The 21,734-nt window shown below is 38.1% G+C and overlaps 3 protein-coding genes across 3 annotated transcripts; 2 read left to right on the top strand and 1 right to left on the bottom strand.

Moving 5' to 3' along the window:
- Nucleotides 1–353: 353 nt before the first annotated feature.
- Nucleotides 354–2,381, top strand: LOC147868149 (beta-1,2-N-acetylglucosaminyltransferase II). The gene has a single exon (XM_087315864.1). It carries the CDS (start codon nucleotides 500–502, stop codon nucleotides 1,862–1,864), a length of 1,365 nt encoding a protein of 454 aa, XP_087171990.1. The 5' UTR covers nucleotides 354–499; the 3' UTR covers nucleotides 1,865–2,381.
- A 6,802-nt stretch (nucleotides 2,382–9,183) lies between these two features.
- On the top strand, nucleotides 9,184–14,156 carry LOC147868148 (putative E3 ubiquitin-protein ligase XBAT34). The gene is made up of 11 exons (XM_087315852.1): nucleotides 9,184–9,553; nucleotides 10,897–11,026; nucleotides 11,448–11,562; nucleotides 11,673–11,753; nucleotides 11,857–11,945; nucleotides 12,031–12,122; nucleotides 12,221–12,302; nucleotides 12,384–12,440; nucleotides 12,583–12,685; nucleotides 12,791–12,876; nucleotides 12,984–14,156. The coding sequence occupies exons 2-11, from the start codon at nucleotides 10,925–10,927 to the stop codon at nucleotides 13,839–13,841; spliced, it is 1,665 nt and encodes a 554-aa protein (XP_087171978.1). The 5' UTR covers nucleotides 9,184–9,553; nucleotides 10,897–10,924; the 3' UTR covers nucleotides 13,842–14,156.
- A 950-nt stretch (nucleotides 14,157–15,106) lies between these two features.
- LOC147868147 (chaperone protein ClpC1, chloroplastic-like) lies at nucleotides 15,107–18,204 on the bottom strand. The gene has a single exon (XM_087315842.1). The coding sequence runs from the start codon at nucleotides 18,151–18,153 to the stop codon at nucleotides 15,358–15,360; it is 2,796 nt and encodes a 931-aa protein (XP_087171968.1). The 5' UTR covers nucleotides 18,154–18,204; the 3' UTR covers nucleotides 15,107–15,357.
- Between the last annotated feature and the right edge of the window lie 3,530 nt (nucleotides 18,205–21,734).

Below are 21,734 nucleotides of genomic sequence, written 5' to 3'. Positions count from 1 at the left end.
GATTTATGAATGAGGAAGCGCCTTACAAAAAACCATTAAGTTAGTCGTGGTCAACAAGAACTGATAATCACTATTCCTCCCGAAACATGCCTACCTCTTGTTGTCCGAGTATGAAAAGCGGACATGAAGAGGTAGGCATGTTTCAGGAGGAATAGTGAGGAGCTCGGGCGCAAGAGACACGCGAATTTGAAGGAGTAGATGAAGTGCGTTGGGGTCAAATGTGATGATCACACGGTGTATGCATATCAATGAAGGAGGTCAGCTTCAGCTTGTGTAATAATAACACAAAGCCTTTAATTTCTCTACGCTTACGTTTTAGTTGGGTCATTTTTTCTCTCGTCTCCTCCCCCTCCCCCTCCACCTCTTCTTCTTCTTCTTCTTCTTCTTCTGTCGTGTCTGAATTATCGCCCACGTGGGGAGAAGAAATAAGTAGAAAAACACACGCACAGAGAGAGAGAGAGAAGAAGAAGAAGAAGAAGCAGAAGAGAAAAGAACAGAGATGAGGATTGGAGCTTCATCTCTGAATAAGCGCCTGAGGTCAAAGCGATGCATCATCACTCTCTCACTGCAGATCTTGTTGGTATGCTCCTTCCTGACCCTTCACCTCTTTTTCTTCAGCAAGAAATCAGAGCAGCAGAGCATTAACAAAGGTAACCCTCTTCTAAAACAACTGTGCCCACTTTTGAAAGAGGAAGATGAAGTCAAAGAACCAAAGCAATCTTCTCATTTACACATAGATACGAACCATTTTCCATGGATCCAAAGAGGACCCAACATCACTCTTCCCCAAGAGAACACTCTGTCAAAGCTTCTTCAACGCCGCAATGGTTTCTCGGCCCGGAATGTCGACCTTTTTCCGCATTTACCTGCCTATCATATGGTCATAGTCCTTTATGTTCACAATCGACCATCATATCTACGAGTCGCCATAGAAGGTCTCTCTAAGGTTATTGGCATCTCGGAGTCGCTCCTTATCGTTAGTCATGATGGATTCTTTGAAGAAATGAACGCAATCATCGAGAGCATTCGGTTTTGCCGCGTTAAACAAATTTTCGCACCTTTCTCACCACATATATTTACCGATTCTTTTCCTGGAATTAGTCCAGGAGATTGTCAAAATAAGGAAGATCCTCGGACTTGTAATGGTAAACCCGACCAATATGGAAACCATCGAGCTCCTCATATAGTCTCTCTAAAGCATCATTGGTGGTGGATGATGAATACTGTATGGGATGGTTTGGTCGAGACAAGGACACATCATGAACATATCCTCTTCATTGAAGAAGACCATTATCTCCTCCCAAATGCTCTTCTCAACATACAAACCTTAACTGCTCTTAAGGCTTGTAAATGTCCAAATTGCTATATGGTGAATCTTGCCCCTGCCAATGTTCAGTCGCGAGGAGAAAGAATCCCAAGCCTCATCGCAGATAAGGTTGGGAACATCGGGTATGCATTTAATCGAACAATCTGGAGAAAGATCCATTCCTATTCGGAACAATTTTGCAAATTTGATGATTATAATTGGGATATAACCATGTGGGCAGTCGTGTATCCTGAATGGGCTGATCAGATATATTCGTTAAGAGGACCACGGACAAGTGCCCAGCACTTTGGGAAATGTGGTCTTCATCAGGGGAAAATGAGTGGGCAAGGTACATGTCTGGACGAAGGAGGAAATCTCCCTCCTGTAGAAGATGAAGATAAGGTACTTAACATTAATCCACATTGGGATGTTAGATATAATACCATCAGTGGTTATAATCGAGGTTTCAAAGGATGGGGCGGCTGGGGCGATGAAAGGGATTGGAATTTATGTCTCGCATTTGCTTCCATGTACCTTCCAGGTACTAGAGTCAACTGAAAAAACTATCCCTTTGCTCAAACTAAAAAAAAACATGTGAACTTGGATCATCATTTTTGGACATATATGCTAGTCATCGTTCTATTTGAGAACTTACACGGATGATTCTTGTATATGTAGAGTCTTTGGAAGTTTCATAGGTTATGCATGTTCAGCATGGTGATTTGTGGAAGCAAAACTTCCAGATCACCGTGAGTCAAACATTCCGATTGCTATATTGAAAATTAGAGCATTTGACTAAAGCTGTCTTGCAATAGAAATATTATTGTCTTCTACTCTGTCAAAGGTGCTTCCTGTTGTGGCGTTGTCAATATTGTTGTCTGAATAAAACAACTCTCTTGAAAGCCAGTTTTCCTTGACAATAAGATCTTTCATAGATTTGCATATTCTTGACAATCATAGTGGATCTTATAACAAGAATATTCTCCGATGGAAAAGATTGGCTGAACTAATGCGGCTATATATGAAGCCACTGTAATGATTTTTGTTTGAAACAATAATCAGACAGTTTGTGTAAGTTGGTTTCTCACAATCGATGTTTCTTGATTTTGGTCATTAATTCTTCCACAATGGTTTGGAGTACATGATTCAAGATACAATCGAGGAGACAATTAGTTGAAATGGTTTGAATGGTCTTTCTCAATGTATAGGGTCTTGTAATGTGGAGAGATGATGAACCTAAAATTTCCCATAGCACATTCATCTTTGTTTCTTTACAATTAAGGTTTCTATTATGTGGTGAGTGCTTGATTTGTGGGGGTTTTCTATGTCAATGAGTTACGTAGCTTCATATGGATGGAAAGCAAGGCTGTGAATGTAAAGAGCACTTGCTTCAAGTAATGACTTTCCTCCATTAAAAACTTGACAAGGAACAAGGTGATCAATGGTCCTATGATAATTGAAAACTTGATTATTTGTAACTCTGCACGTAATTTTGTTTCAATTACATATCCAAATAACTTTGGCATAAGAGAACTGACTAGGTTGTCCTATCATTACTTATATTGGTTATATTTTCCATTTCATGTGAAGATTTGATCTACTTTGTAACTCCAATCTATGGGGCATGCCATGTTGCAATGCATGATTAAATATCTCATCTTTCCAGGCATATGTTTGAGTATTAATCCATTCGAACATTTCATACTTGAAATCTTGGAGATCTCGCACCTTGACATTGGGCAAATTGTTAAGCCCTTGTAATACATTTTTTACGGTAACAAGGGACGGCGTATGTGAACGAGAACCATAACACATCATATTTTATGCATTAGAATGCATTTATAGGTTGTTACAATGAAGACGTTGCTCAATCCAGCTCACTTCCAACAAAGGAAAGGTGAAGATGCTTGAGCATGAAGAAGAGAGTCATATCTCCAATGATGAGGCAATGAAATGGCACTTCCACAACTTTGAAAGATTGGATCTATCCCCTAGATGACAGAGTTTGGTGTGGTAGTCATGTGGACACCAGAGTAATGAAAATTCGTACCACAAGCATGAGTGAATCAAACATGTCACTTTGACCCCCAGAGAAGAATCAAGTCACCTGTTTCAGCTATAACAATTACATGGTGCAACACTACGCCTTCATGGTGATGGGAGTGATTATCCCCGAGTCAGAAACCTTCATAGAAGCGATTCATGGCCCTAACTGGGCAAAGACCATGGCAGGATGGGGAGGGGAGGTATCTTGCCTCCGCCTCCTTGGAGCAATATGAAGGATGCAACCAACTGTTAAGTGAGACTTACCTCGAAAGATCTTCCATTGGTCAAAGCTTCAACAGTGAAGAACTACTCCCCTGGATGAAGTGGCTCCATTGATCTTTTATTTATTTCGGAGGTAGAGAGAGAGAAGCAAGAGGATTGGCATGTCGAATCACTTCTCTTGATTCGCTAAAGACGATTTGGCTTTACTTGCAAAAGAAGCACATCAGAAGACAAGGTTCCAACTTCTGAATTTAAGGATTAACGTTATTACTTCAATTTTTCACAAGTATTTGATGTGCTCGTTAGGTTGGTCCTAATCGTTGTTAGGCAGTGATTAGTGAAATTTAAAATATTAAAATGAGAAGTGAGTAATCAAACATATTAAGACGTAATTAAAAAGATTGTGCCGTTAACGTAAGACAAATTTGACATTAGAGTGGTCTAAGCCCAATGATTTGGATTCCTATCCACATAGTACCTTACGTGCATTTGCATTCGTGAATGTTCCAGGTGGTAAAAACCCTCAAAGAATGGTAAATACCAGACTTTTGGATTAACTATTTATTATGAGGTAAATAAACCTAAAAAAAGGGGAAAAAAAAAACTTAACAAGGGTGAAAAAACAAAAACAAAACACAAGAATGTTTGAATAACATTCGAATTCGTTTTCCAACATAGGAAAACAAATGTTATGCTAGACAAACACGAATTTTATGTACTATGGTCCACACTATTGAGATGCTTGCAACATTTTGATCCTAATCCAGGTGCGATTGTTTCCATGAGGTTTCTAAAGGCTCTATCAAAAGTTTCGACCATCGATCTATTGCCCCATCAATAACACCAACAAATGTGTGATTATTTTAGGAGTTCTTCCTAAATGTATAGGTTTCACTTTCCAAGCTTTGGGATACAACTCCCTCATCGGTGTAAGCTATATGTTGTTGGCATTTCACAATCTCTAAGATTACATCAGTGAACTGTTAAGGGTAGTGAGAATGGGTCATGAATCACAATGGCATTAAACTTTTGATAGTTCCCACATGTGTGGTTCTCATAGGAGTTCTTCTTGAGCACACTTCTTCCTTGATGGAGCACTATCTCTTTGTCAAGATCATTAGACAAGGCAAGATAAATGTATAGGTACAAGTGTCATCAAAAACTTTGTGAATAAAAAGAAGTAAAAACGACGCAATTCAATTAATTACAATCAACTAAGTAACTTGATACAAAAAACCGATGCTCATAAGCTAGAGAACCTAATATTTGATTAGGAATTGAGAAGATGGATAGTCAAGAGATGAAGAAGAATTACGAAGAGCCAAAAAGTTGCTTGTTGTAAGAGTATGCTAAAATCTTCAAACTTTGTGTTTTAGAAAGGGATTTTTGTAAATTTCTAAGGCCATATGTTACAAACAAAGAATCAATTACTCATTAGTGTAATGATGAAGTTTATAGTGAACATTAAACAAGGCGCACTCTTTCAGGTGAACCCATGATCTTCAAGGTAGAAAGCAAATGCTATACCACTACACCGTCGCATACTTGCATGTAGCCTTTTTTCAAGAATTTTTTGAAAGAAAATGCTTTCACATTGCACTTTACTATACTTGTCTTTTTACAAAAACATTGTTTTCATGATATTTTGCTTTGAAAATGAGTGCAACACAGATAATATTGATATAGTTTTGGCAAGATGAGTGCAAGAATGGTTTAATATTTTCAAAGGCCTTTGAAGGTTATCGCATAGGACTTCAAATTTAAACTTTTTGAGGAACCATAAAGTAATTGTGTATCGCTAAAGTCAGGTCTTCCTTTGTATATTGAACAATATTATCCATGAGGGAATAATGCCACTTAAAGTGTCTTTCCAAATATTGCTTGACACATTACTGAGGTATTCGTTTACGAAGCCTTTACTTAAAAAGTAAAATGTGACCCCATGTCCATTAGAAATGTTATAATATGTGGCAAACAAATAGTAATGTTTTAGCTTGTGTTATGGATGAACATTTCTTACACATTAGAAACTAACTATAGTTTGAATTTCCCCATAAGTTTCAAATTGTGTTGCGCACATGTGAACTACATAATGCATGCACAAGTGATAACATGAGATGAAGCAAACCACCACTTTATTGGATGGGAAAAAATTTCTATGTAGAGCTTAAATGAACCAAAAAACCTTGATCAAAATTACTTAGAAATTATGAGTTTGCATTCTTCATTTTGATGTATAAAGACACCAGAAGAATGGAAGGACCAATAGACTCTAGGTTTCCCTAGGAAAATCATTTTGTGCACAAAGCTCATACAACTAAAATAAATAATCAAACAATAGACTCTAGCATTTCTTGGTTTACCTATATTTTGGTGGAAAAAGGTAATTGTGAGATATTGGTTGCTATCTTTTTGTTTGTCAAAGAGTGGCCAAGTGCTAGAGACAAGGATACCAATCACAAATAGGAAGACATGTGTTGGATTAAAGATTGTTTAAACCTATCTAGATCAGACATTACAAGGAGATAATTTAGTTATCTACATCAATAATTTAGAAGCATATTTTAAAGCAAGATGTGCCCTTCAAAAGCATTGTTTCCTCACATGATGATTAGAGAAAGTCTTAAAATAACAAGCAAGTTTCCCACCTTTTGTCTACCCTTAATATGCTCTTTCTAAAATTGATTTATTACCGAATAACTAACAAGATGTAGATATGCATACAATCCAACCATATCAAACATGCACCATTTTTGTGTAAGATGTAGATATGCATACAATCTAACCATATGAAACATGCACCATTTTTTTTGTAACTCCTTTCTATATTGTTAAAGAGTTGTTACTTTTCAAAACAATAATGTTGGAAAGATTATTGCACTGAAAGGAACTAAGGACATACATTGGAACATACATGCACACTACATAAAATAATAAATTCAAAGCATTCCTTACATTGTTTTTCAAAAAATATGTTGAATATTCATGAGGTATTTTGTATTTTGGCACCATATATGAATTGACACTTTGTGGCAATAAATGATGTTGATAATATTTAGTGAAAGTTGTCTCCTTTTAGAACAATTAGAGTAGGATACAGAGGTAGTGATAGATTGAGGATGGCTTAAACTCATACATATGTTAATGGCAATGAGAGAGAGAGAGAGAGAGAGAGACTTTTAATGTCCAGGGGAGACCGGATGCAATCCATGGAAGAAATAGAGATTGAAATGGAACTCTACAAGTAAATTTTTTTATCTATTTAGAAACTTGGAATGTTTCAATGGTTTGAAAGAGTAAGGCCTTCGGTGAACATGATTTGTGTGTTATACTTAACAATATTTTTGAACTATGCCCATAAGATGAACACTAGATCCATAAGCCATCATTCCATGATTTTAAGTGCTTAGGACATTGCTCATATTTTTGAACTATGACCATAAGATGAAACTCTAGATCCATAAGCCATCATTACATGATTTTAAGTGCTTAGGACATTGCTCTATAGTCGTAAGTAAATTTGTTCCCAAAATTTTCAATTATGTTTAATAAAGAAAATGTAAAGGCACCAAAATACATCACTTCTGAGAATTACCCAAACTTTTTTCAAAATATTAATGTACGTCCCTAACTAGCAAATCAACCATGGGTAGCCAATCATATTTGCCCTAATGTTTGGTTGGTTTGCTTAGTCTATCCATTTTTTTCTCGGTGATATTGCCCAAAGGGCAAGTATCCATTAATCATTAAGAGCTTCAAGAGGCCTTCCCAAAACCCTACCATGAATATTTTATGGAAGACCATGGATGCAAAAGACCTTATGAAGTATAAAGCATGGATGCTAGGGATTGGCAACTGCTCGGCTCAAGCCCAAACCGTTTGGCTTAGCCGGCTTAAAACGGCTTAGCGGGTTGGCTCAGTTTAGGCTTGAACTTGCCTTAACGGTTTGAGCTCAGCTATGCTCGGCTTGAGCCTCGCCAAACCAGCTCAAGCCAGTTAGAAACTTTAGAGCGAGAGGGAGAGAGATAGAAAGAGAGAGAGCTTAGCCCGTTAGTAACTTTAGAGAGAGAGAGAGAGAGGGAGAGAGGGAGAACTACACAAACGAGGAGAGAGAGAGAGAGAGTTGAGACCACACAGACGTGAGAGAGTGTGTGGGAGGGAGAGCTTGTACAATGTATACTATATAGTGGATCATCTCCAAGAGAGAGAGAGAGAGGGAGGGAAGCCGGTTTGGAAAGTGGTTTCTCAGTTGTTTACCAAACCGGTTCACAACCCGGTTTAGGCTAAACCGGTTTGTGAACCGGTTCGGTTCTAAGTTTGAGATCCCCAAAACGGTTTAGATTAGCCTAAACCGTTGTCGATCCCTTGATGCAACTTCATTCAAGATGGAGGAAGAGCAGGGGATGAAATGTGTCATATTTGAAAACCGACCCCCAATTGTCAAAATGGTATAATGATCTTGTGCTCAAGAAAGCCTTGAAATGAAGCTGATTGAGATGCTCTTGCATTTGGTATTGGTAAAGGGTGGAATAGTCCACATACAATTTTAGACAATGGGCTTTTGATTGGGCAGGTGTTGCAAATTTCATAGGAATGAAAAAAAACCTCAATTATTGTCCAAAGAGAGAGCCACTAGTAATCATGACTTTTAAACTTGGTTGTCTTAGAGACCTCAAAATGTCCTATGGAAGGAGAACATGAACAAGTGGAGAGGATGTGAAGGCATGATGGAACATCTAGAACATACAAGAGACCATGCCAATACTCAAAAACTATGTATCCGACATGTATTATAGTCATCACGATATGACATAGACAACGACATTATTGTGTCAAAATACTAAATAATGTATGGAACCATTACATTCGTAGTTCATGAACTCTTAATCTCATTTAAAAACATTGAACCATTGGGAATTGACAACAATCCCTTGTTATTGTCCTTGTCAAAATTAAATGAAGAAATCAATTTGTGTATACGAGCAAGCTTAACATCAATTACGAAACCTAGTTTATTAGAAGTGGCCATATCTGAGTGTCAAAGGAAGGTAAGGGTCGACCCGTGGATCTAACATATCGTTAGGAATCAATTGATTGAGTTTACATGGTAAGTTGGTAGAAAACGTGCGAAGGATCGACTCTAGCCAGGCGTGCACACGTGTGTGTGTGTGTGTGTGTGTGTGAGAGTGAGTGAGTGGGCGTGCATGTGTGTGTGTGTGTGTGTGTAAACGTTTTTTATGGGAAGTTCAAACGCAAAGAAAAGAACGCAACGGAGAAAGATAAACCCCCAAAAAACCTGCAAACGGAAAACGAAAATAAACAAAACGATCAATCGACCATTAATTAAACGAAAATAAAAAACGAGCAGGAAAAATAAAATGAAAATACAAATTAAGAAGAATCCAAAAGAAGAAAGAGAGGGAGAGAGAGAGAAAAGGGAAAGAAGATGACGTCATCGGTGCAACGACGACAGCGAGCAGGACAGCGTGGCCGCTGACGTGGAACGCGAATTGATTGCCACGTCTGAAAGAGCGGCCGCGTCATCAGGAGTTGGCGGCAGTTTCTCTCTGCGTGTGCTCTTCTTCTTTTGTAGAAAGAGGGAAAGAACCACAGAGAATCAATGGTGAATCCGCAGATTTAGGGTTTGCATCGTCTTCGTCTGCTGCCGCTATTCTTCTTCTTCTTCTTCTTCTTCTTCTATCTCTCTCTCTCTCTCTGTCCCACCTCATCGTTTTCTCCTCCGCCATTTATCATCACCATCGCTCCAAAGGCCCTCGCCTCACTAAAATTGCACAGGCAAGCACAGTAAAAATTTACCTGGCTAGGACGAGGCCTTCTTCTTCTTGTTCATTCTTTTATATGAACGATGTCGTGTACTTTGGATTGTTACTTCTTCTGCTGAAATGATGCTGCTAAATTTCACTATGTCGATATAATATCGATCCCGTCATTCTCCACAGGACGTTTAATCTTCCTCGTGTAAGCATTTATCTTGTACTCAGATTTACATCCAATCCAATCCATGGAGTTTCTTTATCTTCATCATTCCTCGTCTTATCTATAAAATTCAGAAACATGGAACTGTTTGATTTCTCTGTCTCTCTCCGTCGTCGTATCAACATTGTCACGAGAACACACATTAATCACCTTCTTTCTTTTCGTGCTGAACAGACCAAGCAATAGTGCACGATTATCTGGCTATGGTTTCTTCTAATATATATACTCCATGATCTTCTGATATAGATAGATATATTTCCTTCGTCATGCATGTCGTTTCTCGATCTTGCTCAAAAAACATTTAAGCCATAGATGAGTGTTCTCTTTCTCAGTCTTTTTTAATTTTTTCCTCTTATGTATAATGTTCTTAACTCTTCCAGTTCTGACAGGCTCTTTTTTTGGTATTATATAGAAACCACACCAAACAATACAGAAGTAGGTTATGATTGTTCTTAGTCGTCATCATCTTCTTTTAATATTATTATTATATGCTTGTGCCGGTTAATCCATCATTCCTTCATCTTGAAAGAGCCAGGATCTTTAATCTCGTTATACTGTAACAACTCCACGATCTGCCGCTCATGATAATAAGAAATTCATTGATTTTCTTTCAAACTTTTTTATTGGTTTTCTCCCGTGAAATTCTATATTTCAAATTGTTCGATCCGTTTCCATCATCGCTAATATAAAATCGACTCTTTCTAATGTAAAGAACGATATGTATACATTTCTTTGCTTTGATTAATTCGGCAATAACTCGTTAAGCTATACTATATATGGATGTTGAAGGTTGCATACATAAATGGAAGTTGTTTACATTAATGGAATTAAACGTGAGGTTTTACTGTGTAGGCAAGTTTAGACTTTCAATTTCTTTGCGTTGTTCTTTCTAAGTGCGCCAAAGTTGCACAGGTTTCTTTCTTTCGTTTACTATTTTTTTTCGAGGAAAACCTTAATCAGAGTTTCCTTTAATGGAATTAACTTACTAGCTCTAGAATGGAATTAACTTACGAAGGTGTCTCTATTCCTCCAGCTGTCTCTCTCGAGTCTCCACCTTGAAGCTTTAGGGAAGTATAATACGTATGGAAGTTGCCTTGATTTGATCCACAGTTGAGATCCGTTTAAGATTTCCTCTTCTTTTTGCTTTAGGGTATAATATTTATGGAATTTGCCTTGAGTTTATCAATTCTCCTTCTTTTTGGTGTATAAATCGTCACAACTACAAAGGAGTATGAAAAACTTTAGGTTTTATGGTATCTCCCGAAATAAGCTTAATGGAAATGCTCAAATTAACGTGTTTCCTTCGTTTCCCTCCTCATTTGCAGAGGCTTTCAAACTTGTATCAGAATCATCATGGGAGCTTCGAGCTCAAAAGAAGAACTTCTCTATCAGGCAGTTCAAAACGGCAACCAGAATACTGTTAAGTCTCTCCATAGAGAGGGAACTTCTTTGGAAGTACGTCTGTTCCCCCACCTCCATCAATAATTCACTTCCCTTATTGTATTTCTTAACTCAATCATGTTTGTGTGGATAATGGTGGGAGGTAAGAAGCTTACAAAATTAATATAGGATGTGACGATCATTTTTTGGTGTATGTTTATTTTACTCTTAATTATATCACTCAATGAGTTCTGTTGTGTTATTCTAAGCCTCATTAACATACATAATTTATCTTCTTTAATGCTCTGATTTCTAGATGTTAATGATTGAACTGATTGATTCATGAATTAAGATCTGTAATGTATATGGTTATTAATTCATTGGCTATACATTTGCTGAAAAAATGCACGCTGAAAGTGTACACCACCTCATTCTTCTGTTATGGGGGATTAATAACTAGCATTAGTATAACGATGTTTCCACGTTTCTTAATCAGTGGGTTGATAAAGAAGGAAGAACACCCCTCATGGTGGCATGTTCACATGGGGATCTCTTTGATATGGTTGTGCTATTGCTGCAATTAGGTGCTAATATGGATGCATTCAGATCAGGTAAGTGAATCTCCTGATTGTAATTTGTTATATAGTATTTTAATAATGTGCTAGGGCAAGTAAGTTCTATTACAATCCGATATAAGTAGATTCTGCAACATTATGTCCAGGATCACACGGAGGTTTTGCAATACACCACGCAGCAAAAAGGGGCCTTGAGAAAACTGTTGGTTTACTTGTTTCTTGTGGAGGTTAGTTCTCGTATAAATATTAAAAGGAATATAGTCCGGCTTTCTGGAGCGTTTCTGGTTAATCTCTATAAGGATTCCATGTTTCTGGGTTGGCTTTTTTCAGCCAATCCTCTGGCTGTGAATGATGATGGCCAAACAGCTCTTGAGATGGCAAGAAGCAAGGGTCATACTCCAGTGGTGCGCTTACTGGAGGTCAGTCTCTAAACGATGTTTGCATCATAAATAATGTTTTTCCCTTTCTCTCCGACTAGAACAGTAAATGGTCTTTCTTGTGCAGGAAAAGATATGCATTTTCAGTGGCATATTGCGAGAGCTTTCAGGATTCGGCATATTTGAATCACTGGCACCGAATTTGATCACCAGAAAAATGTAACTGTGCTCTGATTCACTGCCTAATTTGATATGATGAGTTTGAATGGTATTACTTTTTAAATTAAACTCATCATTTTTAATTCTGTGTATTGTAGCTGGGCAGTGATACTGCCATCCAAATTTTATATTCCAGGCAGGGCTCCAGCTTATGAACTTGCTATATATGATTCTCCCAAGGTTGATTCTCCATGCTTTAATTACCGCTATCTGCCAATAATGAGTTCATAAGATGAAATTAAGTGATCAGTTGCTTCACAGGTCAATTTGTGGAACGGTGTCCCAGCATCATCAGCTCATCCGTCTGGGTTATGCAATGTTGGTATCTATTTATCAGTTATTTTAAGAAAGTTTGTTGTTATATGGAGTTTCTTTTATGGCAATGTAGAGGTTTAACCTGTGAAGTATTCAGACGATTGCGTTTAAATATAGAGTTGTAATCTCTCGATGATGACACTAGGTTGCCCAGCCTCGAATAGTGATACAATTAACAAATGCGATCATTGTGGAGCCCAATTTCACCCTTCCTGATCCTGCCCTGTTCATAACCGACAAAGTTCAAAGTTAGTCATTTCTCTCAACTACTCTAGTAGATAATTAGCTTTAGTTTGTAAATGCTAATTACTTAACATACTTGCTTTGTATGCGTCATGTATTGTTTATGACAGAAACCAAGCATAAGCTTCTATCCGGGACTAAGGGTGATAGTCACCAATTAAGGAGACTATATGAAACGTGTCAAGGAATTTGTTTAGTGAGTGAAGAATGTATCTTATATCAGTATCTTCCATGATTGTTGCTGCTACTTAAATGTTTTTACCTGCAGTTTTTAAGCTTCAATATACAAAATTTGGCATTCAGGTGAAGTATAATGCAAATCCTCATCCGGTAGCTATAGGAGGAATATATCAACAAGGGAACAATTTGTCACAAATCCATCCCGTAAGTGTCCTGAATGATTCAGTTCTTCAAGGCAAGTCAAAGGCATCAATGGACCAGGAATCAATATCTGAAGGGGTAGCGTTGGCACTCGCGCTGGATGAATCCATTAGGACTGCAAGGGAGGAGGGTATCTCTATATCACCAACCATATATTCAAGTAACGTGGATCAATATAAAGCGTGGGAATATGGTGATGACATTCCAGGTGGACCTTTGTACATGAGTTTGGGTTTCCATGATTTTAACGAGCAACTACAGGGATGCTACAATGTATCATGGTCAGGAGTAGAGGCCGAGAGAGCAATATCATCAAGTATTGATTGTGTTTCTGGTCATCAAACAATGGAGAGTAATAGTATCGAGTGGATTTCTAGTGATCAAGCAATGAAGAGTAGTAGTATCGTGTTGATGTCTAACGATCAAGCAATGAAGAGTAGTGGTGATGATTGGATCCTGAGCGAGCAAGAAGCCGTCAAGAGTGCTATGAGCAATGGTTGGGGCATGAATGACCAAGAAGTAATGAAGAGTAGTGCTTCTAACGAATTATTAGCATCTCCATCAGCTCCCCCCCTAATCAAAGATGGAGGAGATCAGATGGATATGATGAAGGGTGGATTGTGTGTAGTATGTTTGGATGCTAGTGCAGAAGGGGTATGTATACCTTGTGGGCATTTGGCAGGATGCATGATCTGTCTCACTGAAATCCAATCCAAACTATGGGGTTGCCCTGTGTGTAGAGGCTCCATTGAGAGAGTAGTAAAAGTATATGCTGTTTGATGAATGACCAAATTCATTGAAAGGCGGTCAATCTCAAGTATAGAGGTTTTGCTTTAGTAGAGTATTGAGTTAAGAGGTCTAGAGATTTTAGTATTAGTGATAATACTCATTGAAGAGGGCTTATATACAGATATAAATCTATCAAAATTATGGCGGATGAAAAGCCTTGAATTCAGAGATCTCTATATACAAATGTGTATTTATATCAGCCAAATGTTAAAATCTATCAAATTGTTGTCGAAAGTAGTCTTGATCGTTGAATATTTTTGCTTTTTCTCCTCAGGTTTTTTAAATGGTAGAATGATTATTTTCCGAGACCTATATATGTAAAGGTATATATGTGTATCAGCCAAATGCTGCAAAGAAGTCTCCAGTCTTTGTTATAATCTTTTCAAGTGGTGATTATGGTGATTGGTTGGACATCATGTTTAACTTAATAGACTTTCATGCGCCAATAAACCTTAGCACATGACTTTATGAAACCACTTTTATAAACTGAATGAATTTATATGAAATCAGCCTTGAGAGAAACCTTCAACATTATCAGAGGGCATTGGGTTGTAAAAGTGAGCCTCCATGCACATGTGAATCATCCCCAGAAAGGTATGGCTTGAAAAGATAGACATGAACCAAAGTTCCAAACATGGAGGGGATGTAAATGACAATTTCAAAAATTTACACCGTCCTAATGAAGGTATGTAAGAAGTTGAAGGCATCAATATAGAGACATCTTTTGTAGGCTTGCAACTCGATAGATGAAAGGGTGTTCCAAGGCTTCTTGTATGCCACAAAGTTCAAACAACCTTCCAAACACTTAAAAACTAAGACTAGATCTAGATGCGCTTAATCTGCATCTTTCAAACACTTATAGTATATGAAGGTTTGCATGCCACATTGAATGAAGTTAATCAACATTGCCCTCACTCTAAAGAAGCACAAGGGTTAAGTAATATCGAGAATCTTTTCCAAGTTCACGGAAATCTATTGACCCTATTATTCCTGGTATCAAACCATATCACAATGTTGTCCTTCCATCAAAAAATGAAAGAAACAGGATAAATATGTTGGAATCATGTAAAAAACCTCCACGAGTGGAAGGAAACCTTTTCTTAGCCTTTAATCCAACAGCAAATATCCATAAAATGCAAAACATAAACGAACTCCCAATGCAAATCCATGAATACAATATAAATACAGACCACACTGTTACAATTACAAGTGTCAAAGCAAAATAAAAAAACAGAGCTTCGATCTTTTCATGAGTAAAAACAATATCTATTTTATGGCAATATTCAGATCAGAATATCTCATTACAAGTTTGTTGAAAAAAGGAAAAGAAAAGAAATATCTGTCAAATCACAATTGTTCTAGGGATATAATAATGTTAAAGAGTTTCAAAACATTTTGTGATAAATACATCATAAGGGCATTATGCATATAATGATATTATTTAGACTTTTAACTCGCGGTGCAAATGCTTGAATACATATAGAATCACACTTTCACGTTGGTATTTTCAAGCAATACCAGCAGGAGCTTCAATGGCTGCACTCGATGATGTACCTGTGGTTCCATTCAATACAGTTACATTTCCTTCGGTGTCGACATCAATGATTGCTGAATCCCCCTCTTTTATCTCTCCTCCGAGCATTCTTTCAGCCATGCTATCTTCCAATAGTCTCATAATAGCCCTTCTTAAGGGCCTAGCACCATAGCTAGGACTATATCCTTCATCCACAATTCGGTCTCTGAACCTCTCCGTAACTTGTAAATCAATGGATTTCTTCTTCAGCCTTTCAAACACCTCTTTCAGCATTATGTCAGCTATCTCCTTCACTTCCAGCTTAGTTAGCTGCCTAAACACAATGATCTCATCTAATCTGTTCAAAAACTCGGGCCTAAAATACTGCTTCAGCTCTTCATTCACAAGGCTCTTAATCCTATTATAGCTACTATCTTTTTCACCATAGTCAAGTTGGAATCCAATACCACCACCACCCTTTTCAATGACACTACTCCCAACATTAGATGTCATAATTAAGAGAGTGTTTTTAAAATCAACAGTCCTGCCCTTGCTATCCGTAAGCCTTCCATCCTCCAGAATCTGAAGCATCATGTTGAAAACATCAGGATGTGCTTTCTCGATCTCGTCAAAAAGTACAACTGTATATGGACGCCTTCGCACAGCTTCAGTCAACTGGCCTCCTTCACTATAGCCAACATAACCAGGTGGAGACCCAATCAGCTTAGAGACAGTGTGTCTCTCCATGAATTCACTCATATCAAGCCTCACCATTGCCTCCTCTGACCCAAAATAATATGCAGCCAATGCTTTTGCTAGTTCAGATTTCCCGACACCAGTAGGCCCTGAGAAGATAAAGCTTGCAATTGGTCGGTTGGGATTCTTCAGCCCGACTCTTGCTCTTCTAATAGCCCTGCTAATAGCTTTCACTGCTTCATCTTGACCAATCACCCTATTGTGCAATGTCTCTTCCATCTTCAACAACCTGCTAGACTCATCTATGGAGACTTTCTCAACTGGAATTCCAGTCCACGCAGATACAATTTGTTGAATATCTGCTTCGGTTACCAAGGGTCCAGTATCACCTGATTCGCTTTCAGCTTTTGCTTTCTCTTTCCCTTTCTCTAGCAACGCAGAGATTTGTGCTTTCAGCTCCATTTCACGGTCACGGAGCTCCCCTGCCTTCTCAAAGTCTTGACCTCTTACAGATTCATTCTTTTCCTTAGTAATCTGTCGCAATTCTTTATCAAGTTCTTTTGCCTCTTCGGGGAGCTGAGCATGGCGCAAACGAACACGGGAGCCAGCCTCATCAATCAAATCGATAGCCTTATCAGGAAGAAAACGATCACTTATATACTGATAGGAAAGCTGAGCTGCAGCAACCAGAGCTTCATCAGTGTACCTCAATTTGTGATGAATCTCATATCTTTCTCTGAGACCTTGCAAGATTTGTATCGTCTCATCTACTGTGGGTTCAGGAACCTGAACAGGTTGGAACCTTCTCTCTAAGGCGGGATCCTTTTCAATATGTTTCCTATATTCATCAAGAGTAGTTGCTCCGATACACTGGAGTTCACCTCTAGCTAATGCAGGTTTTAATATATTGGCAGCATCAATGGCTCCTTCAGCTGCTCCTGCCCCTATCAAAGTATGAACCTCATCGATAAAAAGAATAATATCGTCGGCTTGCTTAACTTCTTCCATAAGCTTCTTAAGTCTCTCTTCAAACTCTCCTCTATATTTAGTCCCAGCTACAAGAAGCCCCATATCAAGGGTAATAACCTTCTTTCCTTCAATAGTTTCAGGGACATCACCACCAGCGATACGTTGCGCAAGACCTTCAGCAATAGCTGTTTTCCCCACACCGGGTTCACCAATAAGGCAAGGATTGTTCTTAGTTCTTCTCCCTAAGATTTGAGTAACTCTCTCGATCTGAGGTTGCCGACCAACGACAGGATCCAGCTTCCCGTCTTCAGCCAATTTGGTCAAGTTAGTCCCAAATTCCTCTAAAGTAGGCATTTTTGCATTACTACTACCTCCTCCAACACCTGCTCCTACAGCCTCGGTACTCTCTCCAACCATCCTTATAACTTGTGTTCGAACATTGCCTGGGTCTGCCCCTAGGTTTTCTAACACCCTTGCTGCCACACCTTCTCCTTCTCTAAGCAAACCTAGCAACAAGTGTTCGGACCCGATGTAGTTATGTCCGAGTTGACGAGCCTCTTCCAATGAGAGCTCCAGGACTCGTTTCGCCCTCGGTGTGAACGGAATTTCCACCGCGACGAATCCACTTCCTCTTCCTATTATCTTCTCTACCTCTACTCGTGCTTCTTTTAGGTTTACACCCATGGATTTGAGAACTTTTGCTGCGATCCCAGTCCCTTCTCCTATAAGCCCTAAAAGGATCTGCTCAGTTCCAACAAAATTATGACCTAATCTCCGCGCTTCTTCTTGGGCGAGCATGATGACTTTAATTGCCTTTTCAGTGAACCTTTCAAACATAGCCACAGCTACGCCTCTGGTACCGCTCTTTGCGGAAGACGTAGAAGATATGGCCTTCTGAACGACCTCATGGAAGCTTCTTGTGTTCCTTAGAGCACTTGTATCGAGAACAGAGATGCGACGGAAGCCCGAGAAAGAAGAACTTACTTGAGGAAGGCGGGATCGAGAGAGTATGATCGATGAAGAAGAGGAGGAGGAGGAAGATCTGTTGAAGTTTCCGTGGTTTCTTGTTTGTTTGGGAGAAGAGACGATGACTGCTGTTGCTGCTGCTGCTAGGGTTCCTGCCATAGCTTCAGACAGGGCACACTGGGGAACTACAGGGAGAGAGAGTAAAGGAGAAAGGATGAGAGATAAATGTTCATACATACATATATTTATATATATATATATATATATATATGTAATAATGTATGTATATAATTGTGTATTTTCACCCAATAATATGTGTATATTATGCTAGATATATGGGGTGTGTGTGTTGGTCTCTTTACATCCTCAAATTACATGGAAGTAGTAGTGGCAGTTGTTGTAAGTAGTACATACTTAATCTCACAATATGAGGGAGGAGGGCATGAGGCTCACCTATGTGTTGTTGTGTATCCACCATGGGCCTAATGTGTCTTCTCGTTTGTGCGGGTGTTCGATGGACTCCTACGACAAGCATACACATATCATAACAAACCATCTGTAATTATATGTGTTATGTGGAGAGAGAGAGAGAGAGAAGAGCATGAAATTGTATGAAACATGTGGAAGACAATCAAACTTAACATTATCAAATTTGCACACTTTGTTGCTCATTGTGCGCCCTTTGAGTGACTTTCATACATGTTTTGGCGGGTCACTATCCTGTAGTTTGGCTTTAATTACATGAACCATCTTATTTTGGTATTACAACTAGTAAATTGCTTATAGCAGATTCTTCTTGTCACTTACTTATTCCGTGGCCACAAATAAATTATTGAAAATTTCATGCCCCAAAACTAAGAGCAATTTTTGGGTGAACGAAATGTAACCATACTAGTCTATATGTTGAGTAAAACATACAAGCACATGTTCGATAAATAAGATATTAAAAGAGAGTTTGTCTACACTTAAAAGGCGAATACCACTTTGTAGAACCATTGACTACAATGTTCAGATATTTAGATATAGATATTAAAGATATAACTCTACAAGTTCATGCCACGTATCATACATGCACTTGAACAACAATTGTTTATAGAAACCTCTTGCCTCACATTGAGTATGAGAGAAATATCACAAGATTATCATGAGCAAATTTTATGTGAAATTTATTTGATGTTAAGATCCTTCTTTATTTATACATTCGCATTCTTCTATTATAACCAACTTTTATGATTCACCTCAAATGCATGGGGAAATAGAAAATAGTACCTAGCATGTATATTTATTTGCTAAAAATTTCATGTTACAAATAACCATGCATGCAAATGCTTTTGTTTCCCCTAAACAACATAGACTCAAAATTGCGTAACCTATTCTCGAAGATAGTCCTAACATCACCGTTGAATGTTTCTAATTTGAAGATGGGTACAATGAGTTATTGGTCACCTTACTATACAGTTTTTGTGGCCTATCACTTTGGTAGAGATGGTTAGGTATGCTTGTCTACTCCAAGGTTCGTCGCGTCATGGCTACAAACACCCAATGTGTCAACACATCATGATAGCCAAATGCCAATAAAGCAACTATGTGCAAAAAAACATGTTATAAATGTCATGTTCTTAAATATTGGCATTGGTATTAGAGAATGAATAAATTTCTTATGTTGTTTTCAAAGTATCACTTGCCTCCATTATCCATGGGTTGTTCACGACCATTATTAGGCGTTAACACCACTGAAGTTCTCAAACATTGCTATGGTGTCACGACAATGCCCTTGTGGACACCTTGAACTTGTCATCGTTCTTATTTCTTGTTTCGTTGTGGTCTACCTTTAACGAATGGTGTGATTCTTTTGGTAAACATTTAGTTTTGAGTAATAAAAAACCATGGTGTTTTCTTTTAGTTGGGTAGTTTTAAAGTCAAAATGTCTTGATTAAGCTTTCTTTTGATCAATAACAATTTAAGCTAGTTTTGATTATCCATTTCTTAGTGTCATTGAAATATATATGAAAGCTTGGGAGCCTCATGCACCAATTTCAAAACTAGCTCAATGGTATTTGTTTTCTATTCTTGATGAAAGTCCCTTTGTTTTATTTTATTATAACATGTTCACCCTCCAATGAGAACATGGTGTAATTCCTCACCTAGGAGAGCCGACAATATCAAGTTGTCACTTGAGTGTTATTGCAACTTGAGGCCTTCGGTTTCATGGTTACCCACCCTCAACTTGACATATAAGACCCAAACTAGTATTGTTAGGGTTTAATGCAGTAGTAGTAAAACAAAAAAACTTAATTAATTAGTTAACACCAAACAAGGACAACGATTGATAACTTGGCACTTAATTGTTGACTTAGTAGATATCACAATGAGCGCATAATACTCAAGAGTTGGAGGGATCAAAATAGATGTGAATAGTTTGGGATATAATGAAACAATACATACTATCCTTATGTGTCACTTATACAGGTACTATCAATGCAAAGTGGTGCATTGAATGCAACTTCACCATTAAATCCCATATCCGTAAGTACAAACACTATATATTCCTCAACATTATATGTGTTGCCCAAATTAGATTCCTTGAGCACTTCTTTCCTAACTAACCTAATCATAACTAAACTATAGTTAGATTCCATTATTTGGGTTATTTCTACATACATATATACATACATGCATAACATATATCCCATCTCTTGACGCTTTTGACTCGATCAACACCTTTTCATCCACTCTCTTTCTCTCGCTCAATCCATGCATTGGTATGTAGCATCCATAGAAGATGCCTCCCACGAACACAATTTGTCTCTCTTATTAGACACAAGATGGACCATCTCAAATAGGTTCTATTGTCCTCGATGCATGATAACCCATACATAGTCCATGCTCTTAACAAAAAACCTTGCCATTATCACAATAGCATGATACATATTGTTATTCTACATTACAACATGTCATTGTCGTTTCTTTTATCGATTCCTTTGACACTTCTCTTATGGCTTCGATGACTTTGAATCCTCTAATAAAGTTTTGATGGCTAGAAGACTCGTTGTTAACCATCGATTGCTTCCCTTTACATATGAACCCTTTATTGACATGAAGGTTGTTCTTGATCAACTTCTCTTCATGCGTGCATGCACTAACTTCCATGCTTCATCTATTGCATAGTTGGTCATCTAGAGCTTGTCCCTTTAGTGTTGCATTACTCACATTTGGCAAGTTCAAGCAATTAATGTACTCTATAACTCGCCCTCAAGAAATATAATGCTCTATTTTATCGATGACATTTTCCAGGGCATGAAGTGTTGCAGGGGAAGCCCAAGGGATGTAAATAAATCACACTAAAAGGAAAGGGCCTATTAGGGTGGCTTGGTTCAAGCCATCCAAGTCTAAGTTTAAATACACGAGACTCACGTAATGGAAGTCTTCTCAACTGGCTATGTCTGTCCATATGATTAATTGTGCTCTACTCCTTGAGTCTTTCGGCTAAATATTTCTTTTTCCGTTCCTTGCTCCTTTGAGCATGGTGGCCGGCCACAACCTCATATCTCTTTAGGCTCGACATCACAAGAAGTTACTCAGAGCATCGAGCAACCAAGCAACCAAGCAAGCAACCATCTGGTAAATACATAATCTCACGGCCTCTTCTTTCGATTTAAATTTTTTATTTTTCACCTCCACTAAAAAATAAGAACACAAACAAAATACAGTAAAAAATTTATTTCTAATCTCAGTGAGGA

Source organism: Azolla caroliniana, unplaced genomic scaffold, assembly GCF_043228905.1.
Source record: "Azolla caroliniana isolate FFs.n. ecotype wild unplaced genomic scaffold, voAzoCaro1.0.p SCAF_1, whole genome shotgun sequence".
Taxonomy (NCBI): Eukaryota; Viridiplantae; Streptophyta; class Polypodiopsida; order Salviniales; family Salviniaceae; genus Azolla; species Azolla caroliniana.
Note: the sequence above shows the minus strand (reverse complement) of the source record. Positions and strands in the feature narration are given on the sequence as shown.

Excerpts from the sequence above, each read along its gene's own strand:
- LOC147868147 (XM_087315842.1), bottom strand. The coding sequence starts at position 18,153 with ATGGCAGGAACCCTAGCAGCAGCAGCAACAGCAGTCATCGTCTCTTCT.
- LOC147868149 (XM_087315864.1), top strand. The coding sequence starts at position 500 with ATGAGGATTGGAGCTTCATCTCTGAATAAGCGCCTGAGGTCAAAGCGA.
- LOC147868148 (XM_087315852.1), top strand. The coding sequence starts at position 10,925 with ATGGGAGCTTCGAGCTCAAAAGAAGAACTTCTCTATCAGGCAGTTCAA. Across the intron at positions 11,563-11,672 it reads TATGGATGCATTCAGATCAG|GATCACACGGAGGTTTTGCA; the intron begins GTAAGTGAATCT and ends CATTATGTCCAG. Across the intron at positions 11,946-12,030 it reads CAGTGGTGCGCTTACTGGAG|GAAAAGATATGCATTTTCAG; the intron begins GTCAGTCTCTAA and ends TTTCTTGTGCAG.